Source organism: Triturus cristatus, chromosome 6 (assembly GCF_964204655.1).
Source record: "Triturus cristatus chromosome 6, aTriCri1.1, whole genome shotgun sequence".
NCBI classification, from domain to species: domain Eukaryota; kingdom Metazoa; phylum Chordata; class Amphibia; order Caudata; family Salamandridae; genus Triturus; species Triturus cristatus.
This window is the reverse complement of record NC_140589.1, coordinates 521,979,880-521,999,494: the sequence shown is the minus strand read 5'-3', so window position 1 is coordinate 521,999,494 and position 19,615 is coordinate 521,979,880. Positions and strand designations below refer to the sequence as shown.

The 19,615-nt window shown below is 43.2% G+C and overlaps 1 protein-coding gene across 1 annotated transcript in view; it reads left to right on the top strand.

Annotated features, from left to right (window-relative positions):
* Positions 1-19,615, top strand: part of LOC146817362 (CD109 antigen-like) — a 469,596-nt gene that overhangs the window by 186,901 nt on the left and 263,080 nt on the right. Inside the window, exons 8-10 of the mRNA XM_085610954.1 lie at positions 4,817-4,910; positions 7,104-7,260; positions 9,757-9,860. Coding sequence (XP_085467080.1) covers positions 4,817-4,910; positions 7,104-7,260; positions 9,757-9,860 — 355 coding nt within the window. The remainder of the gene's footprint in view (positions 1-4,816; positions 4,911-7,103; positions 7,261-9,756; positions 9,861-19,615) is intronic.

Below are 19,615 nucleotides of genomic sequence, written 5' to 3'. Positions count from 1 at the left end.
TTTATTTCATTCCATTTGGAGTTCACCCTCAATGGGTGCAGTTCCTAATAGTAGTCATTATTTATTTTGAAAATGTAGGGGATGTTGTGGAAGAGAAGATCCTTATATAAATATGCTAAAGGGGCTTCAGTGTTTCTGAGGCAGAGCAAGCCACAGGAAAATGGAACGGAAAATTACCACTATGCTGAAATTAAGTTATTGTTATTAAACACCTTGTCTTATGCTCCTACTGACAGAATGAATATTTGCTAAACTCGCCAAAGTCACACCTTAATGGCAAACATTGGGCCAGACTACTAGGAGACATTACTCTAACAAGCATTTGCAATGCAATAGGTCTCGCATTTGCGAGGGTTTGAGCAATTGGCATTGTAAATGACAATGCCTTTTATTTATCTGTTTTGAAAACCTGCTAGCGATGCGTAAACACGCACTTTTTACTTAAAGTCCTTGCTTACGAGAAGCAAGGCTGGCAGTAAAAGAAGTGCAGTTAATTCCAGCCTTGCTTCTTGTAAGCAACCACTATAAGTACAAAGTGCGTGGTTACGCACCACTTGCAGGTTTTCAAAACACATGAATAAAAGGCATTGTCATTTTCAATGCCAATAGCTCAAACTCTCGCAAATGCAAGACCTATTGCATAGATAGCTTTAATGGAGCCCCTTAGTCAGATGTATGCCTATCATTAGTGGAGCAGGTGTAGTGGCACTGGGGCGGAGCTCTATCAAAGGCCTGCTGTACACCATTTATATGCGTCTTTTTACCTATTTGGTTTGAATGTTATATTTGTGGAGGGAAGTACCAAATCCTATATCAATGTATATCGTACATTAGTGATTCCCGACAGTATTCCAACATCGTTACCCCATCAGCCGAATAACCTCCACATTTGTTATTGATCAAATTATCGGAACATCACTGCTTCTTGATTTTGTTTTCAGGCTTGTACGTAAATCAATCACATACAATCCCTGCTTTCATGTTCTGAGTGCAAATAAAATAATTCACACAAAATTTTGCTGAAGCCCAAAGTATGGCATGCAGTGTTAGCAGCAATTGTCTCTGAAGTCGATGACCAACTACTATTTGAAATCAGAAGCTTGGCTATCATCCATAGTGAGTTGTATACATGGTAAAACTCAGCCCTTCAGTTGAATGCCCACTGCCCCAAAAAGTGAAACTCTATAATAAAATTAAGTTGGCATTAATCTATTTCAGATATATTATTCAAAGAAGCTCCGGCTGCATAAGTAAGGATACTGTTGATGTAATTGTCCATAGCTGATGTCATTGTGTCCCATGAAAGAAATTACCCAAAGAAACACCCCCAACTTTTGTACTGAAACTGAAATCAGAACGACGTGCACAAAGAAAAAAATCCACGGAAACAAACATCCCAAAAAAGACCTGTGTGTTCCAGTCTAAAACCACGGGTGTGACCAAGCCCCCACAGGTGGCCATAGCAGAGTCAGACAAACCCCAGCCTCATGCTGATGATTGTATAGAAATAAAAAGGAGCGTAGTATATTATTTGAAACATAACTTGATGAATAGCTACCCAGTATTAACACATACCGATCCCTGAGGCGCTTCCTCTCACTGTTATGCTCTCGGGTATGTCCGGTATCTGGAATAAACATCACTTGGGAAGTTGACTCATAGCCCTAGTTGGCCCTGTTGAGAAGAGCACACGCCCCACCCGGAGAAGTGGCTTATCTGCGGGGAGCTATAGAAACAACCCCACTCTGTGACTCCGGTGTACTGTAGGACAGCATAGAGTACCTGGAGCACATGCTCCGCATGATAGTGACTCCGGCGGTGTACAGCAGGACATCATAGAGTAGTACCTGGAGCACGGGCACCGCATGATAGTGACTCCGGTGTACGGCAGGACACCATAAAGTACCTGGAGCATGCGCACAGTGCGATATTCTCCTTATCACTGCTCGTACTTCCCTCAAGGCATGTAATATACCATAGAGCACTCTGAAGCCGCACGCCTGGGCAAACGCACTGTCTGTTAAAAGACCAAGGACCAGATCTGGTGAGTGTGTGTTGGGGGCATTGTTATGTTGATTTTGAAGACGCTTTCTCGGTTTAAAGTGAGCGAGTGGAGCGCAACCCATTATAAACAAGTCGACAGAAGGATGTTCGTGATTTACTCATGTTATGTCGCAAGCCTCCACACTTTTCCTTTCTCGAAGGAGTGCCTACAGGAGCACATAAACCCCTACAGCGCAAGGAAACTGTGGTTGGCTGGTGCTCCCGAGCAAAAAACAGAAGTGATGTATCAGGAGCACCAACCAATGAGGAGCCACCGAAGAAGACGGACGCAGGACTGAACCAATGGTAAGTAGCAGATGGGTTTTCACTCGATATGGGATGACAGCATGACTTGCAGACGGCGCATGCGTGCTGCCTAGGCTCGACCTAAAAATTTCACAACCCCAAGTACAATATGTGCTCTTCACTTCCATGAATGTTGAAGTGGGAAATGGAGGATTCCATTCCATTTAGGTGTATGCAGATTGTTCAGGTATCCTGCTGAAATTCCTTTGCAAACATGCAATGAAATATCAATAATTGCTCACAGAATTTCCATGGATGTTGTTGAAATATCCCTTTGCTCTCTCACACGCAACAGTATATCATCTGCACAGATTTCTGCTTAATGACCTGGTCCACATTCTTTACCATAGTCTCCCTATTTCTTCCTTTGTAGTAATGTCTGCCATTCTAGAGGCAAAGCAAATATGCTGGTAATCAATTGGTATTGTTGACATGTGTATGTTTGGTTTTCCCATGCCTCCAAGACAATTTAAGCTGTGTGGATGCTGGCCACTGACTCACGTTATATAAGTCCTACCCATCCAACTACCTCCGCACTTAGATTAATCTTCTCTGGTGTTTGAAAGAGGCACTCTCAGGGCATGTAGTTGACTGCCAGAATGCTCCAGTCTTTTACCTAGTCCATTATATGAATTTTTTGGAGGAGTTGTAGTCTAGTATAAAATCTAGTTTGGTTCTTATGCATCAGTCCAGAGTATTGTTCTTAGCAGAGTTACCTATGTGAAGAATAGTTGTTTCACTTGGTTGTATATCTTGCCTGATTTGAGAAAGAGACTATCGTTACTTCAGTTTTGTTGTTTGTGTAAGTAGTACTTGATAGTAGTCATGGAATATGTGTTTAGTTTTGGAGTTGTTTATGCTATTTTCATCCATACTTGTTGTCATGTAGTTTTCGTTTGTATGCCCTTTTATAGGCCATTCATTCCTCATGTTGCCTTTCCATATATGCATACAAGTCAAATGTTCTTAGAACATGTACTTATTTGCTTTGGCCCGCTGTGGTGCTAGTTCTGGGTCCAGTATTACTCTTTTTAAATGTGTTTATTGTCTCCTCCAGCAGACCGTTCATTCAACTCATCTACACTCTGTCTAACACTGTGTGTGTCCCACCCTTAAGAGTCTTCCTCTGTAGCTCTGCCTCCTGTACTACTGGCGTTCCCTTTGAAATAGATGATGATTGTATTTTCTAGTGCATCCTTGAATCCAGAATCTGGCAATGTCCCTGTTGTAAGACCATTTAGTGATATTACGTGTATTTTTCTACCCCATCCAAGCATGCTCCACAGACTCTATACATGACTCCAGTTTTGCTGCGTAAATGGAACCTATACATTTTAAAAGGGTACCTGATATATTCATATGATAATGGATTTGACTTAATCTATAGGATTCTGAGCACAAAGTAGGACAGCATTACTGGCAGCACAACACAGACCAGTCACTGGCATGGAAGGTAACATTGCAACGCACACAGTTCAATGATGTTTAGAGAACAGCTCAGAAATGCAACAAACAAAAGGTACATTATACACATGGCCCATCATCGGATATGTACACGCCGCTCTTTGCACCCACGCTGGCTATTTCACCTCAAGAAGTGGGCTTCTTATAAACAGCCAGTCCTAAACAAACTAAAGGTTATCATTCAGTAGCAAAATGACGCTCACTACAGCAAGGGAGACTGCTGGATATGCATCCTCCAACGGCACTACGCTTTTTGTCACTAGACAGATGCGTAGACGGGTGTGTGATTTGCTCGAGAGTTGAGAATCCCAGCATTGAAATGTATTCAGCACAAGGAATTCATATTCTTAATGAGTGTAACCCCAAGATCTGAATGCCCGCTTGCAGTCGACTTAGGTGCACGAATTAACTACATCCGTGGGTGTCTTCCATATCATGGAAGGATTTGTTTGTGCTTTGCATGGTTTGTGCTTGTGCCATACATTTTAATGACGCTGGCATTGAGAAGGTGTCGGTGCTAGTGATAACGTGGAACTGTCTTTTGCAATATTAGTGCAACTCCAGTTTCTTGTTCAAGTTGGTATTTTGTTTAAAAAGTATGACGTGCAAAAACTTTTCTATGTTGAGAAAAGGTGGAATTAAGTCGTATATCAAAGCAGTTTGTGCATGCACGCCTTTTATGCGGTGCTGCCTTGCTTGGACATGTGGGTAACAAATTATCTAATTCTAAAGCTTTTGAACAATTTGTGACATGCTGAATGACACTATGATATTTTTACCAACCCTCAATTCAGTGTCCCCAATTCCAGGTTGTCAATCTTGATGTCAGATCTGATCTTTGTGACTGCTTTTAGGTGGTAGAAGGTATTGTTACAAGGCAGCAGTGGATGGTCTCTGGCATGCTGGGAAAATAAACATCCACCCTAAACTTGGTTAAACCTACGTCGTATGTGTTACATGCAAATTACGATCAGAATTTAAATCAATTTTACACCTTTTTTAGGTACAGGCATGGAGAACCTGTGAGCGGAAATGTTACTGTAACATTTTTATCAGGATGGCTGTATGACACATCATCAATCAATAAAACCTTTGAGGTAAAGCTGATCATAGGAACACATACTTTATCTCATCTACATTTATTTACAACTTAAATTCTGTTTGTTAATTATAGATTGGAGACCATTTTCAAAACAGTTTACGCCCTTCAGTCACCTCATGTCAGAAAATACATTACATTGCAAAGAACGGCCACCGTGGGGCTCCACTCGTATGTAAAGCAATACATGAACTTTTCCATCTCCTCCACACTCTATGAGAAAGAACATTCCCTTGTTCATACACTCCTTTTCAGATTGCAGCTGAATCATCTCCAGTAGCCCAGCACTATTTTGTTCATAAGGGGGCTTCAACAAAGTCATTATCCAAGGAAGTGGGCTGTCATTATCATTAAAATAGCCCTAAAGCTCCCCAACGTGGTGGAAGCAGAATATTCCGGGGTACTCTGTCAATTCCCATGTAGCCATTGCCTGAAGTATATCCGGTTTGAGACCAAGGAGCATCACCTCCGAAGCCATTGGTATCAAATATCCCAAGATCTTCCAGATCAGAGTAGACCTACCCTCCCAAAAGGGTCGGATCACTAGAAATTGCCATCACACATTCGAATAGTCCTCTGTGGTGTTCCATTCCATCAAACATCTGGGACTTGCATCAGGAAAATCCGAAGAGGGCAATGTAATACCAATCAAACCACAATTTCGAGTGAATTTCCCTGCCTTCCACAAACATGGACGAGGAATGTATATCTGTACCCAATCTGTCACACTTCCTATGTTAAATCTGCTTGTCCATTATTTGTTCTCACTCCTTATTGCGTCTCCAACCCTGTGGTGCCTCATGCACAACCAATACCTGATAGATATAGAAAAACCGCAGCTGCAGCCTAGGAAACGTAGGAAAAATTGTTTCAAAGTTTGTCTTTTCCCTAGTATCTGCTTTCCAGATGCTGTGGTGACTGATCCAGTTCCTAATCTGTGGGTAGCACAGTAATTTCCCCTCAGTGAGATGATATTCAGTTTTGCATTGGTCAAAGGTTTTAGGGTGATCAGTGATATACATATCAGATTTCAACGTGAATCCCCCAATCCTCTAAAACTGAAACCCCTGACCCTGTGTTGAGGGCAAGAATTCTCCATTAAAGTGGAGGGTATGTCATAAATTAATTGGCGAACATAAATCTATCTCACACTCACAGAGTGGTACTGACAGTATTGCTCAAGTGTATACTTTTTTTCAATTCAAACCAAGTCCCCAAAAGGCCTACATACTATTGCGTGGTCCATGTGAATCCAATTCTTCCCTGATCATGCCTTTGATCACTCTATTGTTATTCTCAGTTGGGCTGCAGCATAGTAATGGGAAACATGGGCATACCCAATCCACCTTAAACTCAGGCCTTTAATTTAGGGTCTGGGATTTCTAAAAAACACTATAGTCCTCGGCATCAGGCTTTTGTATGAATTGTTGATATTTTTTTCAACAAAGAAGCTTACTAGAGGAAGCTAGGTCTCTTATGAGATTCCAGTCTTCAGCTGCACAAAAGGATTTTTGAAGTTTTATAAGATTGCTCTAGTTTAATATGTTTCTAAATACTTGATCGATTATGTATATTAATAATATTTTCTTGTTTAGCACTCTATGTACAACATGATTTTGTTCATTAGGATCAGAATGTAAGTTTACTATGATGATCATAGTCTTAATGTCCTGTTTCTTACAGTTACGGCCCCGATAAAGCGAATGTTGCAAAACACCCTTGGGTTAATTGCGTTTATCAAACAACTTTAAGGATCTCAAACTTGCTGAAGAACTGCATTGGGAGATACAAATGTGAACAATGTATAAAGAATTTACATTAGAAGCAATCCTCCCCATACGTTTGCTGTGAATGGGCTCTATAAACGTATACTCAGTCACAGTAAAGGATGGGATCACTCGCCTTGAATAATGCTTGCTAACCTAAACAGGCGGTCTGTGCAGACACTGAGATCGTTAACTGATTCTCTTTTATTCTATTCATCTGACCCGACTACCATCACTAATATGAAAAAGCAGGAAACAAATAAGAAAAAGCAACTTCACTTTAATGCATTATAACTATCAAAATTACTACACCTTTCCATCTAACCATCAAAACTTGAAGAAGTCTAAATGAAGCTATTACTTGCCATAAAACCGAAAGAACAAAGAAATTAGCACATAATATAACTTGTGTGGTTTTTTTGCAGATCTCTGGTGCTGCTAATTTCAGTTTTAGTTATGCTGAACTGCAATTGATTGGAGTTCTGTATTTACCAAGAGAAGTGAGAAGTGTTCGGGCAAGCATCGATAACCTATTTTTGGGAAACATGAACTTCACCGTAACAGTGAAGGAATCCCTCACAGGTATGTATGGTCTTCGATGAACATATTTGATGGAAAGTTCTCTTTGTTCAAGGTGCTCTCCAGGTCAGGTACAATGAATGAGCATGCTGAAGATAATAGAGCACACTCTATGCTATTATTTATTACGCTGTAATCAATCTCTCTTGTATTAGTATTTTTTATTCACTTCTCTTCTTTACTCTAAAAGTCCAGTAAAAAATGTAATTGATGTTTCTGATTCTATTCACTGCTCTTGGAGCTAGTGGACGCCCTTTCAGACTGTGTAAAACAATGAAAAATAAATGTAAAGTTGGAGAGATGCTGCTTGCACCCCAGCCACTCCTGTTGTAGTTACCTCCTATGGAATGCATTGACAGAAGAAGGCTGGAAGTAAGGGGACAAGGCTGTAAATATAATGATTGGCGCTTTTCTTCCTCTTTCATGCATCTCTCTCCCTTTGTAGTTGAGCAGTGAAATGAGCCGAAGATTTTAGGTGATTGGAATACCTGGGGAATTTTTACCTATTAAATTGTGTTTGAGTTTGTCACACAATGTGCTGGAAGAAACAAATGGAGAGTGTTGGGGTGGGAGTGTCTCCTGTGTGCTTGTACAGGCTGGCATCCCTGCCCTGAGTGATCCAAGTTGTAGCTTATGCACTGAGGACTAGATTGTCGTTATTCCTCTGAGAACCAAAGCCTCTGTGAGCGAGAGGGATGCACTAAGCATGCTCTGTAGTCGACTATCGTTCATGTCTACATTAAGAAGTGGTGGCATACCAATTTTCTGATTTATAGTAGTGACCAGACATTTTTTCTGCTCAGAGATATCTGTGGTGCTTACAGGCCACTTGTATGTAATGTTCTGCTTTAATGGAATGGCCGGAATCAGCATTGACATTCCTAAGTGGATGCTGTATGAGTGGTAAGTGGTAGCAGGACACCATAATGTGTGAGCGTGAGCATGTGGCCATGGAGACCAGTGGTATCCATTTTGGATACCTTTGCTAAAACATAGCGTAAGCTAGAGGTTGAGGTACAGGCTCTCCAGACAGTGGATGTGTATTTCTTGCATTTATGATCTAGAGAGTGTAGCCCTAGACCATTAAGGGTTGGAGGCTGGAGACAGGGCTGCTTCAGTTACCAGGCCATATCTATGAGACATTGGTGCAGTGCAGCTAGTAACATTGCTGCGATGCACTGCATCACTGGGAAAGGGCAGGAATATGCTGTATTTAACGCATACAGTGCATTCCTGTCTTTCCCCTGCACTAGCACACATTGGGCTGTCTAGCACTAACACAGGCACCCTTGATTAATGGTACCAGGGTGCCTGTGTTGCATGCAGAATTGTTTTTGTGCAAGAAGGGACACCTTCCTGCACAAAAACAATCCTGGGAGGCATATTTCTCTATGAATCTGTGCTGCAAAATGCAGTACACATAGAAAGAGAAAGTAATGAGGAGAAATAAAGATATTTCTCCATGTTACGCCTCTCCTGTGAAGGCGCATCTTTTTGGTGCATTCTCAGGTTTATCAGGTTTGGAAAATCTGGAAATGCATCATAAATCAAGGGAGTTGCATGGGAACACCCACACAACGCCCATGGAACACCTACCTTGCACGGGGAAATGCAATGCAGCGATTTGCGCTGCTTTGCATTACTCCAGATTTTTCAAGCCATTCAAAGCCATGCAAAGTGGCTTTAGTGTGGCATAAAAAACCTGACTTTGGAGTTCCGCGTCATCCATGTACCATGATGCGCGATGCAAGCATGATGCAAACCTCTCGTAAATATACTCCTCGGTTCATCTCTTAGCATGGGTTGTATGATTATCTCTCCCTGGTCATTGCCATGTGAGCTGACAGTGGGACAAGGGAGGTGGGTTAGCACCTTATGTTGTCATAGCTGCTAAGGTTTCAGATTGTTTATGTGTCACATTTTCATAATTTCAGTGAAATTATGAGTAACATTCAACGGCTGTGAGTGACACTTTCTCGCGAGCAAAATCAAACAATGAAGACTAGGGAAACATATAAATATCAGAACTTATACTCATTTGAGCATCAAGAAACTCTAAGAAGATCTTAAAACTGCCAAAAAGCACCAGAAATTGGGGATCTTCTAGGCATGGCCTGCCCCTTTGCTTCTCACCTCAATGGTATCTCAGAAGGCTGAAACCCAGGTGCAGAGTCTTCACAGTTCAATATACTCATGTTTTGTGTGGTTCAATTAGAGCCACCTTTGTCACTACCTTCTGTAAGAGATATCACATTTGACAAAGAATGTGCTTGCTCTGCATAAGGAAAAGATAACTAAGAAAAAACACCACACTACAATTCAACATTTTTCCAGTTCCATGTTTTTCACTGACCTTTTAATACATTTTTTTGCAGAATACAGTGAATACTATTTACATAATAATGATGTCAAAACCGCATATGACAGAAGTGTGACATGTAATTACCTTTAACACCTAGCATTTGCTGATACTACATTTTTTTCTGTAATGTGTTGCAGGTTTTGAAGTCAGTGAAAGCGGTGTGATCTATTTTGGAAATTCAGAATATATCATCTTGGATGACGGCAGCACACTGAAACCACATTTAAACACCACTATAAAGGTATGTGGCTAAATTGTGTTTTTACAATGTAACATGCATGTTATGTTCACAATTAGAAAATCAATTTCATATGTTTTACTGTAAGCTGAAAATAGTGGACATGTATGACAGTGAAAGTAGGTTACTGTTGAATTATCCCTCTCTGCAGGGTCACCTCCAAACATTTTTTACTTTCCTTCCACATTTAGCTGAATTTGTTTTTGTTGGACTTAGGACTCTCTGTGCTTTACCATTGCTAACCATTTCTAAAGTGCGTGTGCTCACTTGCCTAAATATGGTTTGTTTGGCCTATACCTAATTGGCATATATAATTTACTTGAACGTCCCTTGTATAGTAGTATACCATATACAAAGGGCCTGTAAATGAAATGCTACCTGTGGGTCTGCAGCACCTATTGTGTCACCCCCTAATTAGCACCCTGAAACTTGTCCCAAGCCTACAATTACAACCTGAATACATTGTCACACTGCCATGTTGACTTGGCATTTAAACCTCCGGCCAAGCTTTAAATTCCCCTTTTATTACACACGTCACCTCTAAGGTAGGCCCTAGGTAGCCCATAGGGCAAGGTGCTGTATTATTAAAAAGTAGGAGATGTACATTTAAATTGTAACTGTCCTGGTAGTGAAAAACGTCCAAGTCTGTTTTTCATTACTGTGAGGCCAAACCCTCCCATAAAATAACATTGGTGATTCCTTATTACCTTTAAAAAGCTCTAATTCCTAATTGAGAGAAGGTAGATTTAATCATGTTTGGTACCTATGGAATTATAATGATAAACCCTCTTTTATGATAAAGTTGGATTCTTCATTAGATTTTATAAAATGTTACTTTTAGATAGATGTGTTTTTTCTGCCCTTAACCCTTTTTGCCTGCAGCCTGTCTCGGGCTGCATGACTCGGTGTAGGGAAACAACCAATTGAAGATTGCCTTGATTTAGCAACTGAGGGACCTCAACTATTGAGCGCATTTGGGAAGATCACCGGCTTGGTTGATAAGCTTTAGACAACACGATCTGTAAAAAGAATCCCAAATCAACCCAAATGGTTCGATAGTGATTGCTCTCGGGCCCTCAGAGAGCTAAAAAGTTGTTTAAAACAAAAGCCCAGGAACAAAGATAGGGTCACACAGTGTAGAGCAAAATACAAGGCTGTAACTAAAAGAAGGAAATTAGTTCTACAGGGGGAAGTGTGGGCTGACCTAAGGGAAGCGGCTGAAAGTAGGGATCTCTCAAAATTTTGGAGTATTATTAACAAACCCTGCTTTCATGATAGCCATACACCAGAAATCAGTGCAAATATCCTCCCGGAGCAGTGGGTCGCACATTTTAAGAGTTTGTACAATCACGAGAAGACGGCCACTGTCATCGAGGAAGATGTTACATCACAGAATCAGATGGTCGAGTTTACTCTAGCTGAAATTACTACAGGAATCGAGGGCCTATCAAAAAATAAGGCTCCAGGCCCCGACGGGGTCCCCCCTGACCTGTTTCTTAGCAACGTGGAGTTGTGGGCCCCTTTAATGACCAGGGTAATAAATGTAGCAATCATGTTCGGCCTGCCGCGATCATGGTCAACTGCTACCATTGTCACCATCTTCAAGAAGGGTAATAGGGATAATCCCCAGTGCTACCGGCCCATTTCTCTGATCGACGTCTCTGCTAAGATCCTGGGAAGGGTAATCCTTAACAGATTAATTGAATGGACCGAGGACAATAATATCGTCTCGGACATCCAATATGGATTTAGATCTGGTAGATCAACTAGTGATCAATGTCTTAATTTATATATGCTAGTCGCCAAGTATACCATAACAAGTAACAAATCCATTTATTTAGGATTCATGGACTTGGCGGCTGCCTTTGATCATGTAAATAGGGACAAATTGTGGCTAATGATGACCCAACTTGGTATTGATCAGGGTTTGATTACCATTCTTAGGGAGCTACACAGAGATACTACAGCCAGGGTACGCTATAATAATGAAGGGGGCCTCACTGAAGCTTTTGTGTGCTCAAGTGGGGTAAGACAAGGGTGCATTCTTGCGCCCTTTTTATTTTCCCTTTATATTAACAAGCTAGAGCAGACCCTGATTGCTTTAAACACTGATTGCCCGAGAATCGGTACGCGTCAAATCCCAGTTTTACTATATGCTGACGACGCCGTATTGTTAGCTCGCACCCCGAAAAGCTTACAAACTCTGATCGATGGCTTTGTGAAGTTCATCGGAACCCTAGATCTTTCTGTAAACTTGGGCAAATCATTTGTGATGATGGCAAGGAAAAAATCACGGCCCATGTTCACACATAGAATTGGGTCTCACACACTGGAAAGAGTGCAACTCTTCTCCTACCTAGGGATATTGTTTGATGAGAGATTAAAATTCACATCCCTGGTAGAAGAGAGATGCGGGAAATTAATATCCTCAAATGGTGCAGTGATCAGTTATGGGCGTAGACTAGGTAGATGGTCCCCAGAACAAGTATTGCATTTGTATAATTCTATCTGCTGTTCTAAAGTTCTGTATGGAGCTGAAGTCTGGGGTTTTGTAAATATAACACAACTACAGCGGGAGGAAAACAAAATATTCCGGTCCATACTCAAAATCCCGCAGAGTACCCCAGCCATCATTGCCCACAGAGAGCTAGGGAGGCCATACATTGAAGACACGGTTAAGCTCAGACCGATCCTGGCGTGGCTCAATATTTGGTTAAACACAGAAGCCAAGTTAAGTAGACTAATACTGAGCGATTGTCTAGGAAGAGAGAAATGTTTGAAGATACCTTGGTTTAAATATGTTATGGCTACCTTAGAGAAGCGGGGTCACACAGAACTTTTTACCAACCCATCAGTGATCAGAGCCCAGGACAAACCAATGGTAAAAAGCTTGTTTGTGGCCCAAAGAAATACAACTAGAATGATTGAAGAAGGGTCTAAAAGGTCAGTGAATTTGCACAGTCACATCAAGACTACTGTGGGAATGGAACCCTATCTCTGTTTAATGCATAATGCACAGGATAGATTTTTAATATCCCGTTTTAGGCTCAATCTTTTACCCTGTTTATTGGCGGACCCACAAGGTTACACTGTACCGATTGAGCAGAAGGGTGCCTGCGGCTGCGACAATCGGTCCCCGCAGGACACCCTTCATTTGGTATTCTTTTGTTCTTATTACTCTATACCCAGGCGAAGTTTTTTAATTGATATCCTGAAAAGGGCTAATTTGACTCAGGCAAACTCAGCATTATTGTTCTTACAAAGGGCAGCTGACCCACTGAATTTGTGTTGTATTCTGAATTTCATCAAAGTAGCACTGAGACTAAGATCAACCAAAGGTCAGGCTTAAACTGCATCCGTTAAGAAGTTGTGTACCTGTCAGGTGATACGACTGATTTTATTCTGTTTTATTCTCATCAAATGTTCTTACTTGATTGATTTAATTGCTTTTAAAAAAAAAAAATTCTGTATTGTGTACATGTGCTTTTATGGTGTTTTTAACATCCGAATAAAGAACTATTGATTGATTGACTCGGTGTAGCAGACAGTTAGACTTTGTGAATTCTTCCCAGACAGTCACACAATAATGGGATTAGCAGAGCCTCAATGGGCCATCAGGTGGCAGGATGGGAGGGGCAGAGCTGGGCACAGCCCCACTAGCACCTGAATAGACTGTGGCCTGCCTCCTCAAAATAGGCCTATCTACCCTTTATTGTCACTGATGTCAACTTGGAGCCAGGATAGGCGAATCAGGAAACTCCAAGAATTCACAGACCCTTTGCAGAAACTTCTCCCTCTTTCCAGGAGAAGGGCACCTGGGTATAAACATAGAACTGCCAGACCCACTCTTGAGTTTACTACTGGACCTGTGGAAGGACTCTCAGAGGACTGTTGCTGCTGTGACCTGCTGGGCCAGACTGCTGCTATACCCTGCTGTGACAAATTGCGCAGTACCTGGAAGGACTGCTTTACTGCCTGGAGCCTGCCTTGAAACATTAGAGGCCAGCCTTGCAGTTGAGCCCTACATCTACATCTGCACCCAGGACTTCCAGAGGTGACTCCATGGGCTAGTTTGCTGGCCTCCTGTTCAGAGTCACAGGGACAAACAGGTTCCCACCATCTTAACCCCACATCTGGACCCAGACTGAGTGACTCCTAAACCCCCAAGAGGTCTCCATTTACTCCGGGACACTTGGTTGTGTTGCGAAAGGTGCCGAGATAGCCAATTTCCAAAACTGAAGACTTATACAAAATGTGACTAGAAAGTGTTCTGAGAACCAGTAAGAGACCAAGACTAACATGCTCACCTGTCCGCCCAAGGTGCAGTACCGGTCCCTCTCCCGCTACGTTCTTCACAGCAAATTTGTTTCAGTGGTGTTAGACCTGGCCCTTTTTGCAGGTTTTTTCCCAAACATTTTACATTGTGCCTCCATTTTTTCCTGACCCTGTTTTTGTTGGCTTTAGGACTCTGGGGACTTTAACACTGCTGATCATTGCTAAAGTTCATATGCTCTTGTTGCAAATTTCAATTCTGATTGTTTATCCATGATTGCCATATTTTATTGACTGGTAAGTCCCTAGTAAAGTGTACTGTGTGTGCACAGGGCCTGTAAATCAAATGCTACTAGTGGGCCTCCAGCACCAATGGTGCCACCCACACCAGTAGCCTTTCAGTTGTGTCTCAGACCTGCCACTACAGTGTCTGCACGTGCAGTTCTTAACTGCCATGTCACCATGGCAAGTTCACCCACTTGCCAGGCCCTAACCTTCCCTTTTCTTACATGTAAGTCACCCCTAAGGTAGGCCCAAGGTACCCCCAGGGGCAGGGTGCAGTGCATGTTAAAGGTAGGATATGTACTGGTGTGTGTTACATGTCCTGATAGTCAGATACTGTGTATGTTATTTTTCGCTATTCCAAGGACTATCTCTGCCATAGGCTAACATGGGAAATGCCTTTCAACATTTTTACAAAAGTTACTTTCCATTGGGAACAGCTAGATATTTGGGGATAAGGCTCTCTGAACTCAAAATGTAATAACAGACCTTTTAGCAAAGGTGGTTTTCAAATCGTGTGTTTGAAAATGCCACTTTTAGAAAGTATGATACAGACAAACAATGGTCCGAATGGAAAAAGCAACAAGAGGCATAGGAGAACCAAATATATCAAAAGATCTCCAACCACTATATGGAAAAGCAGAAAAACAGTGTTGTAGATTCAATCCACAGTTAGGAGGTTAGGGCAGCAGACAAGATTTCAAAACCAAAAAATTAAGACACATACTCATAATTGCATTTCTAAATGTTTAGCTACATACAAGTCAGTCTCAAACAGCATTCTTATTTACACATTATATCAAAAACTCTTAGATCCACAAATGGATAAAGTGATAAAGATGAGTGCTCAGAGAAGGTGCTTGTATGGATAAGGAGTAGGAAAAGGAAAAAGGGGGGGTTATTTCGACCGTCTCAAATCATATTATTGTACATGGAAGCCTGTCCGGTGTACAATTTCTAATAACATATATCACATCTAGAAGTGGATCAGGTGTTAAGTTACTATTGCCACTCTGCATAGATATCCAAATGATCCAGGCTTAATTAAAAAGCATCGACATTTAGACCCGACACCTGGGGACGGAAGGGGCCACTGAATGCCTCAAACGCGGGTCTTCATCGGGACTAGTAAGGTGAAGAAGCGACCTATAGAGAAAGCAGGAGTTATCTCTTAGAGTAAAGTAAAGTATTGTGTCAATTAAAAGCCCTACAGCTGGTTAAAAACAGATAACGGGGGTTGACTAGCCAACACCCAAGATGGCCGCAATGGAGTGAAGCTCCGGGCTTCCACTAATTAATTATCCCCCAAACATCGCTAATATATCAGTATAGCCCATAAATATGTACGATCTGGGTGCCCACTGAGCCAAGGAGTCATCCGGTCTGCCGTCAGTGTGGATCCACAAACCCTGCCCCAAGATTTCTGACCTGCAGATCCGTGCCAAGGCCTCGAGAACGCGTTGGCTGTGATGATGTCGGAGGCTGCTCTACATGACATCCACTGCTGCTGTTGGGGCCTGTGGGTGCGGAGCAGCGTCCTGCCCTTGGCGCTGCTTCCTTTTGGTGGAGGGGGACTGACCAAGGTCCTGGTGGGTCCCGTCTGCTTTTCGCGGGAGGTGGTGTGGAGCAGACGTTGCACTGTGCCGGGTGGGCTCCGGCAAGCCGAAGCCATCTGTTGCTTGACGACGGTCTTAATCGGCCTCCGAAGCTGCTGTGGGGGTCGGAAGTGGGGTGATTGGCTTTCCTCCCCCTTCTTCAATAACCTATGGGTCGCCATGGACGGATGGGGGCAATTCGAAGTAGTAAACACCGGGGCAGCCATTGTGTTGCAGCGCGATTCCCCTCCCCCATCCGGCACGAGTAGGCCATTCACAGTCAATTGCTGGGGCGCTGGAAGCAAAAGCAAAGCTGCTAAAGAGCCAGACCGATCCAGGCCCTTGGGATCGGCTGACTCTACGTTACAGACAGAATCAGAAGCTATACTGCCGACCTGGACTTTCCTTTGCCTCAGTAACACGGAGGCACTGCACAGAAGCGGTATTGGGTGGGCATTTGTCTCCCTGTTACCCACTGTGAATTGCAGTTCAATTGGGGACTTGTCGAGCACACTGTGCAACTGGACTTTTTCATCCATTGTTGGCACCAGCCCGCCAGTATATGCGTCCCATTAGCCCTTACACCTGGGGATTGTATTTGAGACCGAATTTGATGCAATGACTACCAATAAACGCTCCAAGCAATCCAGCCAGGTGAAATTATCCAAATTTGCCCACACTAAAACCGACGCACCAGAGGAGAAGCAAGCTGAGACCGAGGTGAAGCAGCCAGCCGTCACGGAGGGCCCGTCTCTTGCCGACGGTATGGAGGCCATACAGGGAGTTCGCTTTATGTTGGAGCAAAAGATTGATATGGTAACGACAGAAGTCACCCTCATTCACGCTGATCTTCGCAAAATGGGCAATAGGGTCAAGGAGACCAAAGACTCAGTGAAAACTCTCCAAACCTCAAGTCCCTCGAATTATCGGTCAAGCGACTACAGGCACAAGCATCGGATTTTGAGGCTAAATTGGAGAACTATGAAGGGCGTGCACGTAAAAACAATGTATGCATTTTGGGGGTTCCCGAAAAGTCAGAGGGGCAAGCCGCGGATTTGTTTGTTGAAGAATTAATACAGAAACACCTCCAGCCCCGGTCCCTCTGCAAATATTTCTCTGTGGAACGGGCACATCGTGTCCCGGGGGTCCTCCAAAACCAGGCGCCCCTCCGTGACCCATGCTTGCGAGGATATTCAATTTTCGGGACAGAGACACCATCCTTTCAGACGGCAAGGGCTAATCCACCTCTTAAATTCGCACAGATTGTTGAGCAGGGAGGGGATACGATACAGGACAGGGCTAAAATTGTGGGGGTGTTTGCGAGTTATTTGGAACGGATATACACTTCCATGCAGTCATCTACCCAAGACGGAAGCGGTGGAGCTACTTGTTACTTCGCCAGTACCAGTTTTGGACACTCAGAACGCTGAGGACCTTGATGCGGCTTTGACACCTGATGAGGTCTCTAAAGCTATTGGCTCTTTGCAGTCCGGTAAGGCCATGGGCCCAAGCGGCCTTTCAATTGAATTGTATAAATCTAATGCTGCAACCATTGCCCCATTCTTAGTGCGAATGTATGAGGAGAGTGCGATTCGGGGTATTTTGCCCAAAACGCAAAGACTAGCCAATATTGTGGTAATTCATAAAAAGGGTAAACCCCCGAGCTATGCAGCTCCTATCGGCATATTTCCCTATTGGACCCTGAGGTTAAAATCTTAGCTAAGATTCTAGCGCGACGTCTTTCCCCACACCTCCTCAAATTAGTGCATCCTGACCAATCAGGCTTTATGCCTACCAGGAATACAGCATTGAATCTCCGCCGTCTATACGGTGTCCTGGGTAGGGCCGCTACTTTGCAGGAGGATTCCATTATAACGTCTCTTGATGACAAAATGGCCTTTGACATGATTGAATGGCCATTTCTGTTTGCTGCACTTGAAAGATATGAATTTGGTGGTCAGTTTCTGTCTTAGGTGCATCTTCTTTACTCAGAGCCCCTGGCCAGGATCTCAGTGAATGGAGCTCGTTCCGCACTTTTTGCATTGGGGAGGTGCACGAGACAGGGTTGCCCGCTCTCACCCCTGTTCTTTGCCTTGGCCCTAGAGCCTCTGGCGATCTGGATAAGGGGAGACCCTCTTATTAGGGGCCTTAATTGGTCTTTGGATTGGATGGACAAAACTTTCCTCTACACTGACGACATTTTGCTGTACCTGGCTAGACCCCCCTTTTTTATTCGACGAGTGTTACATATCTTTGCTCTTTTCCAAAAATATTCTGGCTACACTATTAACTGGGATAAACCCCTGATTTATGTTTTGAGTGGGAACCCTCCGGATGTACCGGGAGGCTGTGATGCCCAAATAGTGATAGACGGCTTTAAATATTTAGGAATATATATTACGCTGGATTCCTCTGCTTTCCATGAACGTAATTTTAAGCCCCCCTCAGCCTTAAAGCATATTACACCATTGGAAATCGCTACCCCTTATGCTTTTATGTGGAGTTGCCCTCTACAAGATGATGGCACTCCCACGCTTTCTGTATGCCCTGCAAAATACGCCATATTTAATCTCACCGCAGTATTTTCAGTTGATCGACTCTGAAGTACGTGCCTTGCTTGGAACCAGGGTACTCCCCATATCGCCCTCACAAAATTGACAAAAAGCTGGTATGATAGCGGTCTTGCCCTACCCGATATCTGATCTTACTTTTGGGCCTCACAATTAGTTGTTTTAAATCACGGAGTCCATTAACACATATCGGACCCTGCTTACAGAATAGACAGGCACAATAAGCTTCCTGGCACTTATCTAAGGGCGCTCTACGGGGGGTACAGTACGCACCTAGATTCAGTCCTCGACGGTAGCTTTATGGCACAAGGCAACACGCGCTCTGTGGTGGAAAGACAAAATAACGCGAGTTACTCCGCTATTGGAAACAGACCTGTTAGGTATGTTATCGAAACAACTAGGGTTTGATAAATGGGACTTGATCGGTCTTTCGAAGGTTAGAGACATGTGGGCGAAGTTAGAGTGATTCCGTTTAGTGATCTGCAAACAGACTACCAATTACATGAAAGGGAAACCTTTTGTTATCTTCAGGCCACAAACCTATTCCAAAGGACTCGGACTTGCCGGTCTCCTTGCCTCTGGAAGATAGATTGTTGGATGACTATCTCCCGCAGAGAACCATCTTATTGACCTACCGTAAAATCCTCAATCATATTCCAGACGCTCAGAACAAAATACGTACAAAGTGGGCCGACGACTTAGGGAATTTGGATGACGACGACTGGAGGGAGGTATTGGCCTCCCCCCACGATGCAGCGATCCGCTCGAGATTAAACTTATTCAACTTAAATTGCTGCATCAGGCCTACTACACTAGCTCGGTATTAGTCAAGATGGGGCATTGGACTCCCCGATTGTCCCCACGGGCGTGGGCAGGTTGGTACCTACATGCATCAATGGTGGCACTGCCCGATCCTCCAAGGGTATTGGGAAAAGGTTATCACCGGTATGTCCCACATCTGTAATTCACCTATAGAGGTTTCCCCCTGGCTGTGTCTGCTAAACATTAGGGATGCCACGGATCTGTCACGCACTGAGAA